Source organism: Mus caroli, unplaced genomic scaffold (genome assembly GCF_978045245.1).
Source record: "Mus caroli unplaced genomic scaffold, Mus_caroli_1 scaffold_11, whole genome shotgun sequence".
NCBI lineage: Eukaryota > Metazoa > Chordata > Mammalia > Rodentia > Muridae > Mus > Mus caroli.
Window position 1 is genome coordinate 72,872,173 of NW_028227266.1, and position 23,066 is coordinate 72,895,238.

At 40.6% G+C, this 23,066-nt stretch overlaps 1 protein-coding gene across 3 annotated transcripts in view; it reads left to right on the plus strand.

Annotated features, from left to right (window-relative positions):
• Positions 1–23,066, plus strand: part of Wdr72 (WD repeat domain 72) — a 168,825-nt gene that overhangs the window by 96,299 nt on the left and 49,460 nt on the right. For all 3 annotated transcript variants that reach the window (XM_085844786.1, XM_085844785.1, XM_085844787.1), the window contains exons 16-18: positions 2,668–2,759; positions 6,527–6,606; positions 7,872–8,067. In XM_085844786.1, the coding sequence (XP_085700912.1) occupies positions 2,668–2,759; positions 6,527–6,606; positions 7,872–8,067 (368 nt within the window). The remainder of the gene's footprint in view (positions 1–2,667; positions 2,760–6,526; positions 6,607–7,871; positions 8,068–23,066) is intronic.

Consider the following 23,066-nt stretch of genomic DNA (forward strand, 5'->3'; position numbering starts at 1 on the left):
TGTTGGGAGACAGTGTTAAAGATGCAGTAACTTTTAGAAGTTAGAACCCATTTAAAAACATTTTACTATTAATTCTCCAGGTAGGAGGTTAACTGTATGTCTGTTTTAATATTAATTCATTTAGGTTAGGGAAATGTCTTCATATCCTGCAAAAAATGAAGAGCTGTGATTGAGTCTCTAGTACCCACATGAACGCTGAGTGTGGGATGCAGAGGGAGACAGATCTCTGGAACTGACTGTCCAGCTATTCTAGCACAACCAATGAGCTCTGGGGTCAGGGAGAGCCCTGTCTCAAAATATAAGGTCAAGGGAGATACTCAACATTGACCTCTTGCCTCTACATGCATGCATATAGCACACACATGTGAAAATACCCATAAACACAAAAATAAAACTAGAAATAATATTAGTTCACTCAACAAATATTTATTGTATTCACATGTGCTAGAAAAGCCATAGGGCTAGATGTTTAGTGAAGGCATAGGTGGATTCATACATACATACATACATACATACATACATACATACATACACACACACATACATACACACATATGTACTTACATATATCTATGTACATCTACATATTTTGTGGTTCATTTAACAGGGTGTGAACTAGATATGAACAAAGAATCTTAAATAGGTGCGTATGGTGGCTGGAAATGTCATATCTTAGCACATATCACAACTTGTGCTTGCATATTCAGATAGAGCGGTATAATTGTCCATTAGAGAAGGCACAGCTCACCAGTAATGGACGGCACCTATAGTTAAATACAAGGCACTTAGTATGATGATGATACATGATTACATTTTCTTCATTCCAATGTCATTAAATTGAATTCAGTTCACCAAATACTCTATGTCCACGGGTTATAGTCTACAGAAGATAGAGAAAATGGGTTTTTGGTTGAGGCAGGGATTCATTCAAATATTAAAAACCCTACACATAGCCGGGCGTGGTGGCACACGCCTTTAATCCCAGCACTTGGGAGGCAGAGGCAGGTGGATTTCTGAGTTTGAGGCCAGCCTGGTCTACAAAGTGAGTGCCAGGACAGCCAGGGCTACACAGAGAAACCCTGTCTCAAAAAACCAAAAAAAAAAAAAAAAAAAAAAAAAAAAAACCCTACACATAAAACAAATAAGGACCACTGGAATAAAGGAAGGGGCCAACATGTGTGGTGTGAGTGGTAGCGGTGACAGGGAAAGACTCGCCAGTGTGAGGCAAGGCCACACTGCTGGGCAAGGACAGTATTCAACTTGCTTGCTGCAGGGTGGGAGGTCTGCAATGTATGTGATAAGAGCTCGGGTCAGCAAGTATGTCACTGATGGAGACCTCCTTCTCGCCAGTGCTTCCAGTCTGTGGGAGTCCAGACAGATCCCATAGGCTTCTGTGTTCTTCACACTATAATGCCGCTATGGCTCTTAATATCCAGTTTCCTGGTGAGAAAACAAAGATTTGGGGGGAGTCCCTGCCTCACATGCACAATTTGACTCTACTTTCTTAAAAACAACCTTTTTTCTTTCTCTTACCAAACATTTACACTGCAACAATGTATGTTTAAAATATATTACCAGTCTTGAGCCTGAAGACCTAGGAGAGAGCTGTCTGTCTGCCGTGGCACCAATGCGTGCTTTCCGGTTCACCACTTAGCCTGCCTAGACTTCATTCTCCTCGTTTACCAAGTAAGCTGAGGAATGATCCATGCTAAAAATTCTTCAACCCCATCCCACCCCAACCCCTATGTACCCATCAAATGGATACAGGGCACAGGTTTGTTCTTAATACAGAATCTAGGGTGGAAAAGCTGCCTGGGATCCTGTGGGGGGAGTCTAGGGACTTTCAGCATGCTTATAATTAAAAGGTCTTGAAAAGACACCACAACACTATCAATGCTTCAAAAATGTCTATTAAAATACTGGGGGGTGGTGACACATGCCTTTAATCCATTACTCCATCATCAGGGACAAAAGCAAAGGCAGGGTGATATTTGATCTATCTAGGAAGTTCCAGGGCTACATAGTGAGACCTGATCACAAAACAAAACATTAACCACCCATTCAAACCAACTCTGTAATAAAGGTGCCAGGATGAGAATTTTTCTGTACCTGCTCTTCTGAATTTGATCTACAAAAGCCAGGGTACTGTGTTTTGTTGAGAAATCAAAATAGTATATTACAGGATATCTCCTATCCTTCCAACAAATTTGTCTATTTTGACAACACTTATATTATAGTTGTGCAGGCTGAGAAGTCCCTGGGTCTTTACCAATGGTGTATATGACTGTACTGAATTCTGGAGAAACAGCCTGTGATGGCATCCCTGACAGTGTGAGGAACAACAGGCAACACAGAACCTGATGGTACCTAGGGAGAATTCCCTGGTATACATCGACACATGGATTCTTCAATCAGCCACCAGATACCCTGCTCTACAGCACCAAGGCCTCTCCTGTAAAACACAGCCACAGTTCATTCTGATGAGTTCAGCTGAGAATGTAGATAGGTGAAAGTTGACAAATTAAGTGTAGAAGATAACACTCAAAATAATTCGTGTTCTATCCCCTATTTGCTAAGGTAGTTTTGAGCATGCATCTTTGGTTTATTTTCTCAAAGAGTTTACCACACTTTAAAAGTTTTACCTTAAAACTTTTTTTTCCCCAACAGACCCTTCAAAATGGAGACTGTACACAGCAAGGCAAGATTCCCTGGAAGTGACATTTTGAATATATCAAGCTTCTATGGTCACCTAAAAAATGGTAAAAGGGTTAATGATACAGATATGATCTGGTGTACTTTTCCTATAAAATAAAATAATGGCTTTATTCTATAGCTGGGTAGCAATAAGTACCATTGTAAAATGCATAGATTGTATCCATGGGTCTATGCATCCATAGATGCCTCAGTAGCTGAGACTTCTCAGTGGATAAAATGGCTGGATAGTAAAGTCCCATGTGACTTATTAGAATATTTATTAGCTTTATTATCCCTACCCCTTCCCAAAAGCTACTACCAGAGAGTTCTCTGGCTACTTTAGAAGGTTATTTTTATCTGCGCAACAACCTCAAATTCTTCTGAGTCATCATATCAACCTTTAGATTACGTTTTGATGCCAATTAGTTGATACAGCTCAATTTTGCCTCTCCAAGTCTTAGCATCCCAGGGACCTCTCCCTCAGTTCTGATGCTCAGGTCCAGAACTTTGAGGTCATCGTCTCACTTTCTCTTCTTTGAGTCATCTAGAGTCTGATGCTTCTGACTACCCAGGGCCACACCCTGTGTGTGAGCCTTCACCCTGATGTGCTTGTTACTGGAATGACCAGAATGGCTACAGTAGGTCCCCAACTCGTCCTTCCCTTGCCTCCTATACTCTATTCCTATGTGGAGTCTTCTCCCTGCCCCTCCCCCTCTCACACACACATCCTTCCAGTGATTTTTTTTTTCTTCACTTAGAGTGACAGCTATATCATTCCCTTAAAAAGTTGCACACCTACATATCAGGTCCTCGTTCAGAATGAAGTTGCACCTCTTTATCCTCAAGCAACATGACAAGTAGGTCTTACAACCTCAGCATGGGCTCTGCCTTTGCCTGGATTGTTCTTTCCCCAGTTGTCCACAGGCCCCCCTTCCTGTACTTTCATTCATCTTCATCCTCCAAGTCTTCCAGTGTCCCACCCACTCTCCATAACATCCCACCTCTTCCCCTGTTGTACCATTCTCCATTGTGTGGTTTTTTTTCCCCTCACTAATAATGATTCTTTCCATTTCTATGACAGTCTCATTCGTTATTATATCTGTCATCTAGAAAGAACTGTGCAACTGTTTTGATTAGTGTATAATGAAATTAGCAAGTGAGTATACTTAAAGAATGCATACTGACGACAACAGTGGTTGAGCTATGAATGAAATGGAAGAGTGGAGATTAAGGTCCAGCTCTGTGGATCACTCTGTACCCTTGGAATCTCTTTTACTTTAATTAAACCCTTATATAAATGAGAATTAGTTTCCTGGGCTGATGCACATAGTACCTCTGAAACTAAGCAGTGGCTGAGCTAAGGTACACAGTGACCCTAGTAGGCTATTAAAAAGAACATTTAAGGGTCTTTCTAGGGGAGTTTACTAATAACATCCAATGATGGGGTCCTGGTTCCTGGTATGGTCCAAGAATTCTGTTAATGGTATGCATATGAAGTTTCACTTGATGTATAAAAATCCCTTTGCATTAAGAGTATAAGAAGGTCTCATTATCCTTGGGGGTGGGATGCACAAAAATGTTCCTAAAAGTTAGATGGGTCAATGACAGTCAAACTGCTGATAACCTGAGAAACAGCACTGGCTTGCAGATCTGACTCTTCCTTCTCCCTTTCCTTCTCTCTTTATCGGATCAGTCTTCATTTGCAAGGGCATCCCCTGACCGGTTGCCTGCCTTCTTCATATATAGAAGTTCTTCATAGGGTTACTTAAATATTTTGTAGGACTAGGAAAATGATTCATATTTAAGTTTTAACATATGTGTGTCTGTAAAAATGGGATAGCTAACCAGATCCAAGAATATTCCTGCTTCTCCTGTGGGTCTGCAGCTCAACAGCCTTGAGAACTAATATCACTAATCATATTGGTCTTTGGGTTTCATTCATAACCATTAAGATTAAATTAGAGACCCAGGGGGATGACTGGGTAGGTAAAATGCTTTCTGCTCAATTATGAGGACCTGGGTACAAATCTCCAGCCCCCAGCTAAACTCCAGCAATGGCAGCACATACTTGTAACCCAAGAGCTAGCAGCAGGGAGACAAGAGGATTCCTGAAGCTTCCTGGCTAGCCAGCCTCGTCAGCCAAGTTCCAGGTTCAGTGAGGGGTTCTGTTTCAAAGACTAAAGTGGAGAGCTCAATTCAGGAAAACACTCAATGTTCAACTCGGACCTACATAGTTACATATATGTACACATGTTGAAATTAGAGACACACAGAAAGCTGAAATCAGAGACAAAAAAAAATGATGCTTTTTTTTATAATAGAGAGATGGGATGAGTGGAGAAGTACCAGAAAAGACTTACTTCTTGGCAATTGATTTTTGAAGCCAAACCCTGGAAAGTGAAATAACACCAGAGTTCTCTTTTTCAAGGCTTGACAGGAACTAGTGCCCACTCCTGTTAGCAGAAACGGTGGCTGAGTAATGCTGACAAGGCTGGGATGTTTTCTTTTCATCTTTACCCCCGAAGTTGCAATTAATTCTACAACTCCCTGACACTGCCAAGAAAAGTTGGCTCTGGTCTCTCTATCATATTAAAATTTTAACATCACATTAAAGCATACTGTGCAAGGCCCCACAATGCCAGTAAGTAGTTACAGTTGAGACCAAGACTTAGCTTTGAAGGTGAGTCACAAGGTCAGCAAGATTAGAGACGAAGAGGAGAAAGAGATCAAAAGGAAATCTTTTCTTCGGCACTTGAGGAGATGTGGGAAGTATGTCCGGAATGATTCTGGGACACAGGTTTTGTGTAGAGTGACTGGTTATTTCAAATTCATATTGTTCACCCCTTTAGAAAAAAAGACATACTAGTTGCCAAGCATTTATTATCAACTTCTTTCTTGTTCTTAGTTTGCTCCACCACCATTCTTTGACCACTAATATAATTTAATGGAAAATACATGTATAACATAATATATAGGAAACTTGTTTCTATATAAGACAACACATAGAAAATACAGTTGATAAACACTAATATCAATAGTTGTTACTTGAATGTCAGACGTGAATTAATACTTTGATTTTAATAGACGGCTATCGTTGCAATTTTCCCACCACAAAGCCCCACCATGCTTCCCTATTTTCTCCAGGACCTGAGACCTTCATGGTGCCTTAAGTGATTGATACTTTTTTTCATTTAGATGATGATACATACATTTTCAATTAATAAAAAGGCACTTTTTTTATTAATTGCTCTTTTATGTGGTGAACTGTTGGTCCCTGTATAGATCAATTTAAATAGAGTAAGTCCTTTTTCACAGTTAGAACTTCCCACTGGACTTAACCTGCATTGAAGAGGACAGTCTTAGGACGAACACTGTCTCGCGGACAGCATGAAACATCAGCATTTTGCCTATTGCTAGGGGATGAATGGCTGGGTGTGGACAAACCAGCAGAGTCTGATCTTGCCTACGATGGCTGCTAACTCTTTGCAAGCCTGAGCTCCTTGTATGAGGGCTTGAGAAACAAAAATCTGGCATTGTTTGTCCTAGTTTGGCAAAGAGGTAGAACATGACCGTGTAAAAACCAGTGTGGTTTGACCAGCATCTGTGTTTGTCTGAGTACCCTGGCTCTATCTGAAAGTCATCTGAGTTAGTTTTACAGAGTGTTACTGACTGGCCCTTCCCATCCTGAGAACTGCTAAATCATACTTCCTGAGTGGCTGAACCTGAGCTTTGGTGTTTGTTAAACAAGCTTCCCTAAGTGGGACTCGAGTGTAGACAACGTCAGGGAGCAACCATGGATTGCGTTAATAAAATGTGTTCTCTGCCTTTCTAGGTCGAAATGAGTGTCACACACCTGAGGCTGACCTCTCGCTTTTGAAGCTTATCTCGTGCTGGAGAGACCAGTCTGTACAGGTATATCATCATCCGCATGCCTCGTGTTATCAGAGGAGATTCCTGCTACTGAGGCTCACTGAATCTCCATCTTCCCTAAAAGATTTAAGTAGGCAGTTATTCTTATCCTGTAAGATGACTTTCTAGAACATACCCTTCACCAAGCCTAAAGTAGAGACAGGAGTCTGATAAACCATACTGATGTACATAAGGATACGGGACGGTGAGAGCGGGGAAGAGTGGCCAGGGAAGGTGAGTTCATCCTAGAAGAGGTAACCCTTTGTCCAGTGGGATTTCTCTATGAAGCAGAATTAGTTATTATTTGTGTTTTGACTTGAATTGGCCTTTTCTGAGGGATTTCTGTACATGAAATGGGCTGCTTTAGAGAACAGCTTTGTATGTAAATAGAGAACAGTGTCCTATTCACATCTCTTAACTTCTTTGGGTCCCTGGTGGTTGCTGGTAGCTCTGAATGTGGTACAAGTGTTTTTGCACCATCTGAGAAAAAGAAAGCATCATCATTAAACATCATCATTAAAAATTCCTCTATGTGCCCTTTCAGAACCTTACATTTTTAAAAGAACGCAAGACTGGTGTTTGCACTCAGATTTTTTCTTTGTTACATTTTATTTTATTGTTATTAGTTTACAGTTTCCCTGGTGTTTCGTGAATACTGACAGCTCTCACCTCCACCCTCCCTACCAGACTGTCCACCCTCCCTCCTCCTCACAGGTCTCCCTCTCATGTTCCTGCCCCTTTGTATGGGTGTGGAGCCTGTTGGAGTCTGTTGGGCTGAGCTGATGGCACACAACTAAAGGCAGTTATGTCCCTTTCCCAGAATCTACCAATAGCAAATACTGGTGAGGTGAAAGATAAGGCCCCTGGCTGATTGTTAATAGAATAGGTCTGGAGTGGGCACAGTGTAGGTAACTATAGTTTACAGTTGTTTTTATTTCTGGGGACTGTCACTTTGTAGCAGTTCACCCTATCTGTTGGTTCCTACAAATGTACCACTTGCTCTTTTGGATTGTTCCCGGAGCCTTCTAGGGGGGTGGTAGAAGTAACTTATTTAGGGCTTGGTTCCCATCTACAGCTTGGGTCACTATAAGTCTCTGCATTCATTACTGTTACTCACAAGGAGAGGTGTTTGATGTTACTTTTACCAGATTGGGATGATATTATTTACGGAAGAACTCAAATCAAAATTCTTTGGTTTTTTTTTTTTATAAGACTCCTAGTCATTTGGAATACTATTGTATAATTCATGAAAATAAAAACTGTCTCAGGTAACTGAAGCAATACAAGCTGTCCTCTTGGCTGAAGTCCAACAGCATATGAAGAGTCTGAGAAATACACCAGTCAGTAGTCAACCAGATCCCGTGGCAGAGCATAGCATCTGTGAGAGGATGCAGATCTCAGCCAAGATGGAGCGAGCTGAAGAATTAGAGCTGCAGTGTGTGGGGAAGTCTTCACCTCTGAAAAGTAAGTGAGCAGTTTACCTGCTTCCTCTCAGCAGAGCTCTCATAGCACGTAGAATATGCTGGAGAGTCCAAGTTTACAGTGTAGCATTTCCTCAAGAGTCCCATGCACTCCATTTCTGACCTATTTTATTAACAGTTTGTATCATTACTGAGCTACTAAAGAACATCTGGATTCTGTTGCAGTCATAGATATTTTAGAGAATGCCTTGACGATCTATGTTCTAATCTCTACTACCTTCATCACTATCTGGGCTCAACAGTGTGTCTCTATAACCCCAAAGAAAATGCAGGGCTTCCTCGTGACTATCTTATTCCTCATTCGAAAGGAAATCACGAGGTTTCTTGAATGATCTATACAAGATAAATGTGGGAAGCATCAGGAATCAAGGGATGTGGAAACTAAGTAAGAGGCTTTGAAGGCTATAATTTTGCAACTTACACATTTTGAAGCATTTTCTTATGTTTCATGGTGTATATTTTATCTGAGATCTTAATATTTGCACATCTGTGCTTCAAAGGAAAGTGGATCACCTTTATCTGAGTTTGCATTTTCACACTTAGTACATTCTGATTTTCTTTGAATTGCTTAAGTAAGAAATTATATACCAAATACATTTCAGAGTAGGACACTCTTGTTAACATTTATTTATCCTTATTTTATGTGTATGTTGATTTGCCTGTGTAACTGTCTGTGCATTATGTACATTCCGTGCCTAAAAAGGAAGAGGGCATTGGACACACTGAAATTGGAGTAAGGAAGGGCTATGAGATACTATGTGGGCGCAGGGAACCAAACTTGGGTTCTGCTTTTAACTGCTAAGCCACCTCTGCAGCCAAGGGCTCATTGCTTTACATATGGCAAAGGTTTCTGTTATCAAATGTATTTTGGAAGATATTTTCCTTTATGCTGTGTGTACTCAAGTATGTATGTGTACATGCAAATGTTTAGGGGCCAGAGGATGATCTGAGGTGCCATTCCTGACACCTTGTTTTCTGAGACAGCTTCTCTCACTAGATTCACTTTCAGGCGAGGGTGGTTGGCAAGCACTCTCCAATGATCCTCTTGGCCCTGATTGCCAGAACTGGGTTACAAACGCACATCCACATGTGGTTTCTTTAGTTGATTTTGGTCATCCTGATTGCATGGCAACTTACCGAGCTACTTCCCAGGGCCTCCCTATACATTTTTATATTCCATATATATTAGTTGACTAATCTAAACTATTATATTAAATAAAGAATTCGGCTCAAAAGTGGAGGCTCTGGAGATAACACTTTCACTTTAAAATCATTGGCTGGACTGGAGTTCTTGTTGAGCTCTGGATGGGTGGGGGGGACTGATACCGCTGAGACTGACCATAATCTTTCCACATACTCCACATTCAAAGGCTTATGTGGGAAAATGAAATAAGAAAATATATTTTGTCTTTCTCTTTACATAAAGCCACATATTTTCTCTCATGTGTGTCCTGCAGATTTGTTGGGTAGGCATCTATTGACCAGGAAGTTGGGTGGTTATGCCTTTAAAGGCAGCAAAGGGGCTTCCTCTGTCTGTAGATCTAGAAGGGAAATCTGTCTAACTAAAGGAAGGATTGGAAAGATACCTAAGCACATCCTAGGGAATGGCTCTTTCAACTGTACTTATGAACTGAATGTATCTTCATTTAGCCTCAGTGGTGTCTCTATGCCCAAGCAAGAAGAGGTACATTCTTCCTGATTGTAAAAGTTGCCAAGGAAATCTCCTTGTGACACTGAATTAGCAAGAAGAAGAAATACAAATGAACTCATTGTGGAAGACCTGTGGGTCGGGAACATTCTCTCTAGATAGAATATCATATGAATTGAAAAGTGGGGTCTCTCTTTTTGGTCATGTTATTCTGTGTTTGGGAGTTAAGGACAATGGTACCTGGCTTAAACCTGGTGAGCTGAACTGACTCCTGTGTCTATTGATGCAGCAACAGGTCTAGGTGTATCATAATATCCTGCAGATAGAGTAGAAGACTCACTCCACAAAACCTGCCCTGGGGGCCTACTTTCAAGAATGTGTACTTAGTGATATAAAGATATTCTATTTTTATCTAAACTACCCTTCAGAAAATGGACAAATGGTGGCATGAGTTCCCTACAAGAAATTTTAGATTAAAGATGACACTAATCATGCCAACCTTGAAATGATATCATTAAATTCAAGTTCTGATGAGGGTTTGATACTTCCTTCCTTTAAATATTCCTAATTTTGTAATTAACACAGTAATGAGGTACTGTCACGGTATGTATCATTGATAAACAAATATACATATATTGGTGCATATTTAGAATTTCTCATCCTTCTCTAGGAAAGTATCTCAAATATAACCTTTAGGCAGGCTCAGCTATGTGGCTAAAACTAAGAAGGGCTAGTAGACTGATATTCATTGGTATAGTGCCTTTTCTTAAAAACTTTGAGTCAATCTTAGTATATCATATTATTTATCTTTTGTGTGCTATACATTAGTCTAAGAATTGGAGGTGTCAGAGAACAAACTGAAGTTCTCCAGTGAGGGATACAAATAAGAATTGATTTAAAATGTAGGTGTGTAAGGACTTAGGAAAACCAAGCCACCCTGGTATCTACCATTGTATCAACTTGAAAATATGAGGGTCAGGTACAATGGGGGCTGTGGAAGCACAAGGAAGAAGATACTTACCTAAGTCTTGAGGGGCAAGAAACTTCTTTAGAGGAAAATATCTCTAGTGGAGACCTGAAGGATCAACAGGAGACCTCCAAGAATATGGTTGAGGTGGGGAAAGGCAGCTGTTAGCTAGGATCACAAATGCCATCCTGATATATATGATTTTCTTTTCAGGAATTTCAGGAAGAATTTTCTCTCTTTATATATGTATTCTTTTCAAGTCTTATTGTGTCATCTCTTCTCCCCAGCCCTCCAGAATAACAACGACAATGATAATGTCCATCACACTAGTACAGTTTAGTGTATTCAGAATTCTTTGTATACTCTAAACCATTTAATGAGAATCTATTCAGACAGATATATTTTCATACCATTATGCTGTGGAGAAAACCAAACCAAACCAACCAAAGAAATAAACCCTCTGTGATGTGTGATGACTAAAGAGAGCCATCCAGCCTCTGTGATGTGTGATGACTAAAGAGAGCCATCCAGCCTCTGTGATGTGTGATGACTAAAGAGAGCCATCCAGAACTCACTGTTCACCCCACACTCATAACCAGCATCATAATGGATGAGGAAGACAAGATGTTTACTCTTACCACTTCTCCTCTTTATGGTCGAGGAATTTTACCAAGAGATACCAAGCAAGAGAAAGAAGACTTGCAAACATGAGAGAAAGTGAAGTTACCTCTGTTTTCAAAAAGACTCCACCAAAAATATGAGAGCTAATGAATTCAGTACAGTTGCAGGATACAGGATAAACACAAATACTGCAGGTCCTCTATATAACAGTAATGAATTTACTGCAGAGGAAACAATGAAAGCAATCTAATTAGTGAGCACTGAAGTATTCTTACTACTAATTAGTTCATTAGAGTAATATGTTAATAATTGCAATTCCTGGTAATAAACTAAGTAAAAGATATCAATAATAAAAATTACGAAACACTGATTAAAGAAAGATATATATTAAAACATGGGAAGGGGCTAGTGAGACGGCTCTGCAGTTAAGAGCACTAGCTGTTCTTCCAGATATGCAGTATTCAATTCCCAGCAACCACATGGTGGCTCACAACCATTTGTAAGGGGATCTGAAGCCCTCTCTGGCACACAGTGTAGTATGAGACATTAAAGTTCTCATCTCTGTGGGGACACAGAAAAGCAGTGATTGTCAGAGCATGAGTTTTACGGACTCAAGCAGGGATAATTGTATGATCTGGGGAACCATATTATACTCAACATGAAACTGTACACTTCTTAAGCCCTTTGCCCAGGAGGAAGACTCACCCAACCATGAAGTAGGTAACACCTGGCTCCAGTTGTCACCTTCAGGATGAGTCCCCAAACAAGATCAAAGTCACACTCCTTGGGACAGTAGATAAACAGGGTGTCAAGGCCAGTCTGTGCATACTGCAGGCCTCCATTAATGGCCATCTTTGCCATAGAGTTTCCATGAAGCTGGTGGATACCTTGTTAGGTCTGTTTGATGAAGAGAGATCCTGTTGCACACAGTCCATGTGTGCCCTACTTCTCTGAGAGAGGCTACTCTCCAGTCTACCTTTGTTCTTCTAACTCCACTTCTGGAAAGACCCAGCAGGTACCAGTGGAGAAACCATAGGGAATGTTTCAAGCACAGTGAAGGAGGCAGGTCACCAAGGCCTGGTCAGGGTGGGAAAGTGTGGCTAGAACAGAGTGGAGAAAAACAGGACCTGGTGGGCAAAGCATCATCTAGAGAGAACTCAGACATTTCCAACACTAAAGAAACAGGAAACAGAGAAACTCCATTCCAGTATTTGTCAAATTATTCGTATGCTGGGCACCTTCCTTGTAAAGTTATACTTGTTTATCATTTTTCCTTTCTTTGTGAACCCAGGCTTGGGCTCTAGTTTAATTCTATTGCCATGATAAAACAGTTTGGCCAAAAGCAATTTGAGGAAGGGTTTATTTGACATATACTTCCAGGTCACTGTCCATCATTGAGAGAGATCAGGGCAGGAACTCAAGGCAGGAAGCTTCAAGGAGACAGGCTCCATGGAGGAACACGACTTAATGACTTGCTCACAAGCATGGTCTGGAAACTTGCCTAGGTGTTGTACTGCCCACAGTGGCCTGGGACCCTCTAGCATCATTTAGTAATCAAGACAATCCCTCACACACATATCCACAGGGCAATCTGATCTGGACAATTTCTCAATGGAGATGATCTTCTCAGATGACTCTCGTCTATGTCAAATTGAAAACTAAAGCTAACTAGGACACTTAGAGGCAATATTAGGGCTTCATATTCCATACAAAGAAATATCACATAAAGGAAGGAAGTTTTACCTCCGTTCCTTTAGACCAAACAATGACCAAAGCTCTTTGTGATCACCAGAGCTCATATCTCATCAGCAACAGTGTCCGTGCATGGCTGTGGTTCTTGACATAAGTCTCTCCTTTTTGATTTGGTGACGACTTTAAGTCACTTTGACCCAACTTTAGCCCGGTAATTTGATTTCTCATTTCTCCTAGCTTCATTTGAGATGTTTATAACTCAGAGACCCCATCAATGTTCTCCTAGTTTTAAAACATGGACTTACATGTACAAGTTGGGTCCAGTTCTTCCTCCCAGCCCCAGTGCTTCCAGAATAAGACTCAGACTCAGAATATATTTTCAAGTATCTTGGCCATATAGCTAGTCTCTTCTCTGACTAGAATCATAACAACCCATTTACTTTAATCTATATTCTGCCACGTGGCAGGTTACCTGTGTTCAGGTTCCATCATACGTATGTCTCCTCACATCTTCCCAGGTGAATCTTCCCAAGCAGATATTCCTATGCCTGGCTCTATCCCAGAATCATTTCTGCCTCCAAAATATCCCACCTATTCCCTGCCTAACCCATAGGCCATAGACTTTCTAATTGACATGTGATCCATTCATACAATCAACAAGACATTCTCTCTACATTTATGTAGATATCATTCATCATATTAAAAGACAGATATCTTGAGTTAAAGCTGAAGACCTTAAGATTCAGATTATTAAGTGTTTGTCATTTGAAAATGATATTGAAGTATGCAGTTTGGTATTTTTATGTTGATATCCACAAATAGTCTCCATAGTTAAGCCCTCTGATCTCTATCTTGAGGCCATGTGCTTAGCTGCAGAGTCATTACCTCACCGACTTTTCTGATGCCATTAATCCGTGCATTCTTCAATCTGCTGGGGGTGGATGGTCTCATTTATTTATTTTTTAGCCTGGTACCCTTGCAGTATGCAAATCTTTCAGACAGTCATGGCAAACTAGCTGTAATGCAGTACAGACTTGTCCAGTCACCTGTGTGCCTCAGTGGCATGCCTGGTACATCTGAGGTGCTTATCCTAAGATCAAAGGAGAATGAAACCAACCACTGGCTTTCCTTTTCTGTGGAAAGTGTTTAATGCTGGCAGCTGCGTTGGAGTTGGGTGACTTAGGTTTCCTCAGGGATCTCAGTTTCAAGGTTTCTAAAAAGTAAAGTCAATTCAAAATGTTCCAGAGAAATAACAAACTCAGGACTACAAAGTACCTATTTACCATTATTTTCAGGTGATTTTTCAGGGGATGGTCAAATGGTTACCAAGCTTCTCCTGGTTTTGCCAAACACTTCACTTTTTTCAAGCCTTTAGGGAAATATTAAAGTGTGTGTGTGTGTGTGTGTGTGTGTGTGTGTGTTTCATTTTAATTACCAAGCAAAGGGACTCTTTCCTTTTTATTCACTAGACAATTTACATCATGTTTGCCTTCTTGCTACCTGTTCCATGTTGACCTGACCTGTTAGGACATGGCATGAGACATGCCATGCTTCTGTTTGGCAGTCTCAGAGTTGTGGTTTTTTGTTTGTTTGTTTGTTTGTTTGTGTATTTGTTTTGTTTTGTTTTAAGTATATCTATGTCACAGCAGGATGGAAAGGATGGAGGTTTTTGTTTTGTTTTAGCTTTGCTTTGCTTTGCTTTTACAAAAGAGTTTAGTCTACTGACTGTGTAAAAAATGAATTTCTTTCTGGATTAACTCCAGTCTCTCTCAAGGAAAATATTCCTCGTTCTCTATTTCCAATGGATCTTTTGAAGTGAAAACAAGCACTTAGAAGAGTGAGTTATACTTCTCCTACTGACAGTGGCAACCCGCTGCTAATGTGTTCATGTTTATAAAAGCCCAGTTTATATATTAGTCAAAATTATAGTTTGATGAATGCAATGTTTTCATAAATTGAAGATAATCATTACATTGGCCCCATAGTAAATTTGTTTTAAATATTAGTTTATTATATGTGTCGGCTCATATTACAAATATTTCCAGTAAGCAAACACAAATCACTTTTATATTTAGCATTTAAAATGTATCTTAACTTGACCGTTAAATCATCTATTAAATATTCAATTAAAGTGAGGTTTGATCCTTTTATTTTACTTTATATTTTTAATTCGTGGTCAGGTATTCGGGAAGGGAGCTGGTAAGATGTTCCTGGTGCACAATTTGCTTCATTCCTTGTTCTGTGTATTTTGTCAGAGAATGCCTTAATGTAACAGAAATCAGATTTGGTGTGTATTTTTACACCAAATCAAATTGTGCAGGCGCCACCCTCAGCTTTCTCCAAAACATGATAAAGGATTAGATTCCTCCATGGTTTAGCTTAAGAAAGCCACGTGGTTCTTCACGAAGCTTGTGCTGGGGGAGCTGGCCTGTTTACTGGAAACCACACCCCACAGCACCCAGTGCAGAACTGGACTTAGTGAGTTTACTGACCTGAGTTCTGACCCCTCCTGGAGTGCTACTGTATGTGGCTTTTCTGGTTATTCTGCAGGCGTAAATCACAAATATCAAAGATGTTGAAAAGACGTAAGAACAGAACGGTGGCACAGGGCTGACTGATTGTGAAAAGCACTTAGATGCACGGGGACACTGGCCTGGGGGAGGGGGAGGCATCAGGGGCTGTCCCCTTTATTGCAGTTGGCAGGCTTCCCTTCCCTGCATTCAGTACAGCCCCACTTCCTCCCTCCCCGAGCCTCCCTTTTCCAAGTTCACAAACCGTAATTATAAATTACAACGTTTCTAATCTGTTATTTTAAGGTGTAGCATTAATATACACTAATACCTTTGCTCAAATCCAGAAATTTAAAAGAAAAAATGTCCAGTAGGGTTTTTATATTGCAAAGTGCCACAATGAATCATGAGTTCTCACTTTACAGCTGATTCCTGGCGGTAAGAGCTGCTCACCATCCTCACAGACATGGCTGTTTAAATATCAGAGGATGGGTGAAGAGATGGCTCAGAGAAAAGGAGTGTTTGCTGCCCTCCCAGAGGCTCTGGGTTCAGTTTCCAACACCCACATGGGAAAGCTCACAACCACGTGAAACTCTTCTTCCAGGGATCCAGGACTCTCTGCCTGCTGTGTGCACATGGTACATATAACTCATGGAGGCACATTCTTTAAAAATAAATGGTGTCCAAATACTAAGCCAAAACTACCATCTCTTCACTGTGAGGTAAACTAAGTTGTTCCCAGTGTCATCTAGGGTTCATTATTTGAGATTATTTTTGTGTTTCCTACAAAGCTGTAAGTTGAGATTTTGCAAGATACCAAATAAATAGGTACCTATTTATAGATATAGATTCCATTTTACCTATGAGAAACACAGACATTTCTAAAGATTTCTACCAGTGACTAATGCCCTGGTGTTATTTGAGAAATGATCTAAATTGCAATTTTGAAACTGCCTTCCATCTCGGAGCTACCTATAAAACTGAAACAATGAATGCAGAAGACTATGTCTTATTTGCTGAATTTATAATTAGATATTTTAATAGTTTGTTTTTTGTGATATTAGCTTTAGGATGAGACACATATCAGTGGAGTGTGTGATAGGAAGGGAGGCAGGGTAGGCAGTCATGTTAGCCTTTGCCCTCAACATTGACTTTGTCCTTTTCATTGAGGCAGAGTCTCAGGGTCAGCAGGCCCATGACCACCTTGAACTTCTTATCCTTTGCCTCCACATCCTAAGCCCACACTCTGGGATCTTAGGTTCCACCCAACATGTTTGCTTTATGATGCTGAGGGTCAAACCCCAGGCTTTGTGATGTTATGCAACCTCTCTACGTTCTGAGCCTCAAATTCATTTTGATGCATAGTTCTGGATACAATGTAGAAAAAAGTTCTAACTTATCTTGGTATGCTGAGGAACATTTCATCAAAAGCATTTCATTGGAGAATTTTGCATAAACCAAATTGCTTTGGACTAATATTTTTCACACACACACACACACACACACACACACACACACACACACACACACACACAGACCTCTGTTATCAGTGGTGCATCTTATAAATTAAAAGTAAAAACATTAATCTAGCATCTACAGAAGAACAGTTTTTGATAGAACAAATCAACATTTATTTATTTGAGTTTATCAATAATTAGTGTAAATTTTTGCATTTTAAAAATGAAATTGTTTAACAATAGACACAGTAAAAAAATTTGAAAACACAATTTGATCCAGACACACGCAAAAAGTCTCTATAAAAACTGCTGAGAATCTATGCATGGGAATTCATGTTTCTCCTGCACAAGCCTGAGTCCCTGGGAGAGAAATGGCAATATAAGAAATGCTTGTCAACTACCCAACTGTCTGATGTCCCCACTTTAGTGGTACATGAAGACAAAAGGTCTGGGTGCTGCCTTGATTGGTAAGGGGCTGGCCATGCAGACATGGGGTTCGTGGGAACCTGATTCCTGGAAGCCACATGAAAATAATCCAAGCCTGTGGCATGGACTTGTACCTGTAGCTGTGGGGAGGCAAAAATAGGCAGGTCCCTGCAGCTCATTGGCCAGCCATCCTAACTTAATAAGTGACCCCAGGCCAAAGAAACAAAAGCAGAAGCAAGATGAACCACACCTAAGGAACGACACACAAGTTTATCCTCTGGCCTCCACATTTAAGCACACACGTGTATATGCACACACACCAAGAAGAACTCATGGTGTGATTTGAATAGCCATGTCCCTTTGGATAAGCCCTTGCACGCTTCAGTGGTGCTTGACATGCTTTGGATCTGTACACGATGTTAGTGCCCAGCTTGTGCCAAGCAAACTGTCGGCTCACAGGGAGAGGAGTTCCAGGAAGTCGCTGGGGCCTTTTTCCAATAACGCTCTCTGGCATGCAGACCGTACAGGGCTCTTTCGCAAATGGCTATTGCAGTGAGATCATGATGAGATTTCCTAGAATCACATGCAATTCTTTTCACTAAAAATTCCCTACTTTGAAACTTTCTATAAAAAATGTAGATTTCCTTCTACCAGGACTCCTTCCTGCCACACAAGCATAAGTCAAAACATCCCAGCTCCCTCTACCAAGACATCAAAGACCTTAAGTCACTTGGAAACAGTCTTTAAAAAAAAATTCATGATTTAGGTGTTTACTACTATATTTATTCATTTGTGGTGTGTGTGGTATGTTAGGGCACTTTATGGAGGACAGCTGTGAGAGTCAGCTACCTCCTTCCATCGCGTGACCAAACTCAGTTTGCCAGACTCAGCAGCAAGTGCTTTTGCCACTGAGCCATCTTGGTGCCACATTACTTTAAATATGCATTGTTTTTATTTGTTTGTTTGTTTGTTTTAGCTTTGGGGCTTTAGCTATATCGGATCTTAGTGTAATTGTTCAGACCTTTCATAAACACGGGAACACTTAACAGTTAATTTTCTCTGTAAAGTCTCAGTTGTCAGCTGTCAACTTCCAGTTCATGGTCAAAATGTTGTAGTATGCTCTGCAGCCTGAGCAGCTGCCCTAGGTGATCCGAGGACAGGCTGAGCCTTGAGCAGCTGAGGGCTGAAAGTTTCTAGGTAAAACTCCTAAGGGAGGTGTGTTCCTGTGTTCTTCCTCCGAAGGCTTCCACTTATTCCAGCAAGGCTAGCCCTTCTGTGGTTGAGTCACTTGTCTTTATGTACTAAGGAGACCACCTCTCATCATGTCTGTCCTCTTATTTCTCCTACATCAGCCTCTCTGGAGTGCAGTGTCTTCTAATGAGTAAACACCAAGACTCACCAGGGGTCAGACCACATGCTTGTATACTCAAAGGGACAGAGACCAGGAACCAAAACTTGCCTACAAAGCAGCAGTGGGCTGGAAGCAGCATCCATCACCTTGCTCAGCAGCCTCAAGTCTCTCTCAAGGACCCCATAGGTACAGCTAGCCAGGTGTGATCGCAGGAAAGTTCGGGTGTATAATATTCAGTGTTTGTGACATATTCAAAGTTCCCTTGGTCTAGATGCAACCAATAAATGTTGTTACAATGAATCCTATTGAGTTGGCATAGTGGGACATACCTTTAGTACTAACATTTCAGAGGAAGAGGTATGCCAGATTTCTATGAGTTTGAGGTCAGCCTGGTCAATAAAATGAGTTCCAGGACATCCTGAGCTACATAATAAGTGCTATCTCAAAAAAGGAGGAGAAGGAGAAGGAGGAGGAGGAGGAGGAGGAGGAGGAGGAAAAAAGGAAGGAAGGAAGGAAAGAAAAGGAAGTGGAGAGGATGGAAAGGAAGAAAAGGGAAAAGGAAAGGAAAAAAGAAAAACAATGAACCCCACACCTGGGGACTTGGCATGGGGTTGAAGAGACAGAAACTGTATCATACCTCTGGCTACCCCATGTTGCATTTGCCTGGCGACTTGTCTCTCTGGAGAAGATTCCAAATCTAACTTCTTACAACTATTATGTACAGTGTTTTCATCACGTTAAACTCCTGGAAGATGCTCAGCAAAAGAATGAGCAGGCAGATGCCAGGAGATTCTAGAACTGCAATATGCATTTTAAATGATGGACAGTCTATTTCTCCAGGAAAAGTTCCCAAGTCCTGTTAGAACAGTGGTTCTCAACCCTCCTAATGCTGCAACCGTTTAATACAGTTCCTCACGTTGTGGTTAATCCCAGCCACAAAATTACTTTGTTTCTATTTTGTACTGTAATTTTGCTACTATTATGAATCATAATATAAACATCTGTGTTTTCTAATGGTCTTAGGTGACCCCTGTGAAAGGGTCATTTGACCCCAAAGAGGACATGACCCACAGGTTGAGAACCTCCATGACAGAAGCAATGTGTAAGATATTTGGATTGAGTGTGGAGCCATATGTCTGTAATCCCAGCATTTGGGAGGCTGAAGCAGGAAGATGGAGAGTTGGAGCCTAGTCAGGACTACAGTACAGTATGAGCATCTTTAATATAAATAGAATTTTCTTCATTAAGAAATTTAGTAACAGAAAAACAGTACACACATGGAGTATCGAAACAATACAGGGATTATATGGGGCACTTAGTCTCTTACAATGTGATTTTCAAGTTATCATAGAAAGTACTGGATTTTGGAATGGCATTTCCATACATACAATGAGAAATGTAAACACTCACTTCAAAACAGAGCACCAGAGACTCCAGATAGAGAAAGCTAGACTGTTGATTGTGTGACCCCACAAAGCCAGGGAACAGCTCCCCGTGGCTGTCGCACTGATTAAGGAGAAGGGGCCTTTATCACCCTAACGAAGCTCCCTCTTCCCTTTCCTTGTGACTGAGTAAGCAGGAGGGTACAATCTTCAATGCCATCTGGTTCTGTTTCCCTCAGTAGCTTAAGTTTGTTTCTTACTAAAAAACCTTATGCAGGCAAGCGTGGCTGTTAATACTTTCCTGCTACAAACTTTTAGTTATTAACAGCCACATTTGCCTGCAGATGAGACAAAGGCATGTGCCTGATAAACTTTAAAATAAACAACCTAAAATGAAAAGGTAAACCCACACAAGGGTAGCTATACATCCAGTTAAAGTGAGGGTCTAGTACTTTCTGTTCAATCTATGTTTGGACGTAAGTGGACAGAGGCACTTTTGAATATCGACCATTATTTTGTTTCTTACATATACTTTGTTCTTATTTAACAGAATGTAGTTTTAACTTTGGCCTGGTAACTATGGAAACAACTAAGTACGTTGTTTTCCTGTAAGCTGACCTATATGGAGAGTCTGTCAGTTAAGGATCGTTTCTTTAAATTTATCTCCTGAGTTCCCATGTAAAACAGTGCTAAGTCACACAGTCAAATACGCCTACAACTGCTTTTCCAAAAGATACAAATGTGTTCTTGAGCAGGGCACTTTTAATCTCAGCCTTCTGAGGACCAAAGGACATGGCAGCGAGTCAGAGCTCAGAAGCCGGGTCTTTGATTGACTGAGATAATGCAGTCCCAGACATTATTTTTTGATGGGCCAAGAGTTCGGAGATAGAATTTGGAATTGGGTAGGTAAATGGAAAGTTAACATGCCCATTTAGGCTTTTTCTCTCAAATATCAAATATCTTAAATGAGCTTTGGAGAGGTGCTGGACCACATTCAATTTGCAATCAGCTTCCTTTAATAAGATTTTGCAGAGCAGGAATTCTTCCTTGCTGATTAAAATGAAAGCCATAAATTTATGAGTCATGCTGATCACATTCCTTGCATAAGAAAGGACAGCTACCCACAAGCAGCCCAGAACTTCTAAGTAGTGGCCCAGTCTTTTGGAAAGAATATAAGATTTTTTTGGCAAGGTCAGATGCGCCGTTATGATAGCTATAGACCTCTCAGTCATGACCCCTTTGAGGGTCAAATGATCCTTTCACTGGTGTACATACCAGATATCCTGCATATCAGATATTTACATTATGGTTCATAACAGCAGCACAATTACACTTATAACGTAGTGATGGATATAATTTTATGGTTGGGGGGTCACAACAATATTAGAAACTGTATTAAAGAGTCTCAGCATTAGGAAGGTTCAGAAGCTCATCTATCAACTCTTAAGTCTGGGGCGGAGGGGGATGGAGGATGGGTGGTGGATGCCAACACAAAGGCTTGCCCTATCCTTAAGTAGCTAGATCCTGCTTGATTTACATAGTACTTTCTAGAAAACAACAAACAAAGGCCATCTGTTAGCAGTTTGTTTCACTGTCAACAGCTCCTCAGCTGGTCTCCTTACTGGCATCCCAAGGGATCTGGGAGAGATGCAACAGCTGAGATGCCACTTAAGGATGGTTATCATGAAAGATGAAGGGATGTGTCCACCAGCTGGCCTGCCTCCCTAGTTTGCAGACCAGCCCTTTAAAAACGATCTAGATGAGGATTTGATATCCGATAGACGAAAGCACAAAACTGTGAAAGGCTACTTGAGGTGCATAATTCAAGTACAGTCTCAGAGGGGCACAGGTGGAGCCAGCTTTTAATTAGGGTTGGGGGCCAATCTGTAAATAGTTTTATATGCCACACTTTAGGTTCTAGAAAATTTGGAGATACAGAATTTAATTATTTCTCTATGGAAGTGGTTGCACTAATGATTCAGCCTACTGTAACGATGAAAGCTGTTCTCTCGGTGGCTCCTGAAATGCCTTCCTCCAATGCTACCTGAATGGCTGGAACCCTTTGAGATGGTGGGATGAGCGAAGTGATCACACAGCATTAGTGTCAGTGATCAACTCTCTGTGCTGTGGACATCTGGACAGCTGTTAACACACAGAGGTCAACATGTATCCAATTATGGATATCTATACTCAAGTTCAAATTATTATTTTTTCATTCTCTAGTTTCAGACACATGTCTGAAATTCTGAGAGCTTTAAATTCTCATAATTGAATTCTGTCACAGATGTGACATGTGGCATGTGAACTAGGAACCAGTTTATGCATGTTATATTAAAACAAAGAAAGCTTAAACCCCTCTTTCACAATACATGATTTGCCTACATTAAAAAATAAACCAACAAACACACTGGGAGCTGAAGTGATGGCCTAGTGGATAAGAGTGATCACTGCTCTTGCAGGGTACCTGAATTCAATTCCCAGCACCCACCCATATCAAGTGGTTCATAACCAATTGCAACTCTGTATTCAGGGGAATCTAATGCCCTCTTCTGGCTACAGCAGGTACTGTACTCATGTGCACATACACATACAGAAGTGCATACATACACATAATAATAATGTGATACATTGTATATAATGATGTAATTTATAAAGGATAAGTTTGCCTTTTAGATACTAACATTCTAAAACCTAAACAAATTTTCTTAGCATAGTTATAAAATTATCTTAGGGACTATGTCTGAGACTCTAAACTTCTAGGTATAGATGCTTGTATTAGTGATTGAAAATTTATTTTCAGAAGAATCATGATTTTATTTCTGTGACAGAGCATATAGCAAATAGTATTGATTATAGTGTAATACACAAAGTGTCAGCACCTAGATTTAAAGTGTCTCCTTGACACATTGCAGGAACTGGCTAGGAATC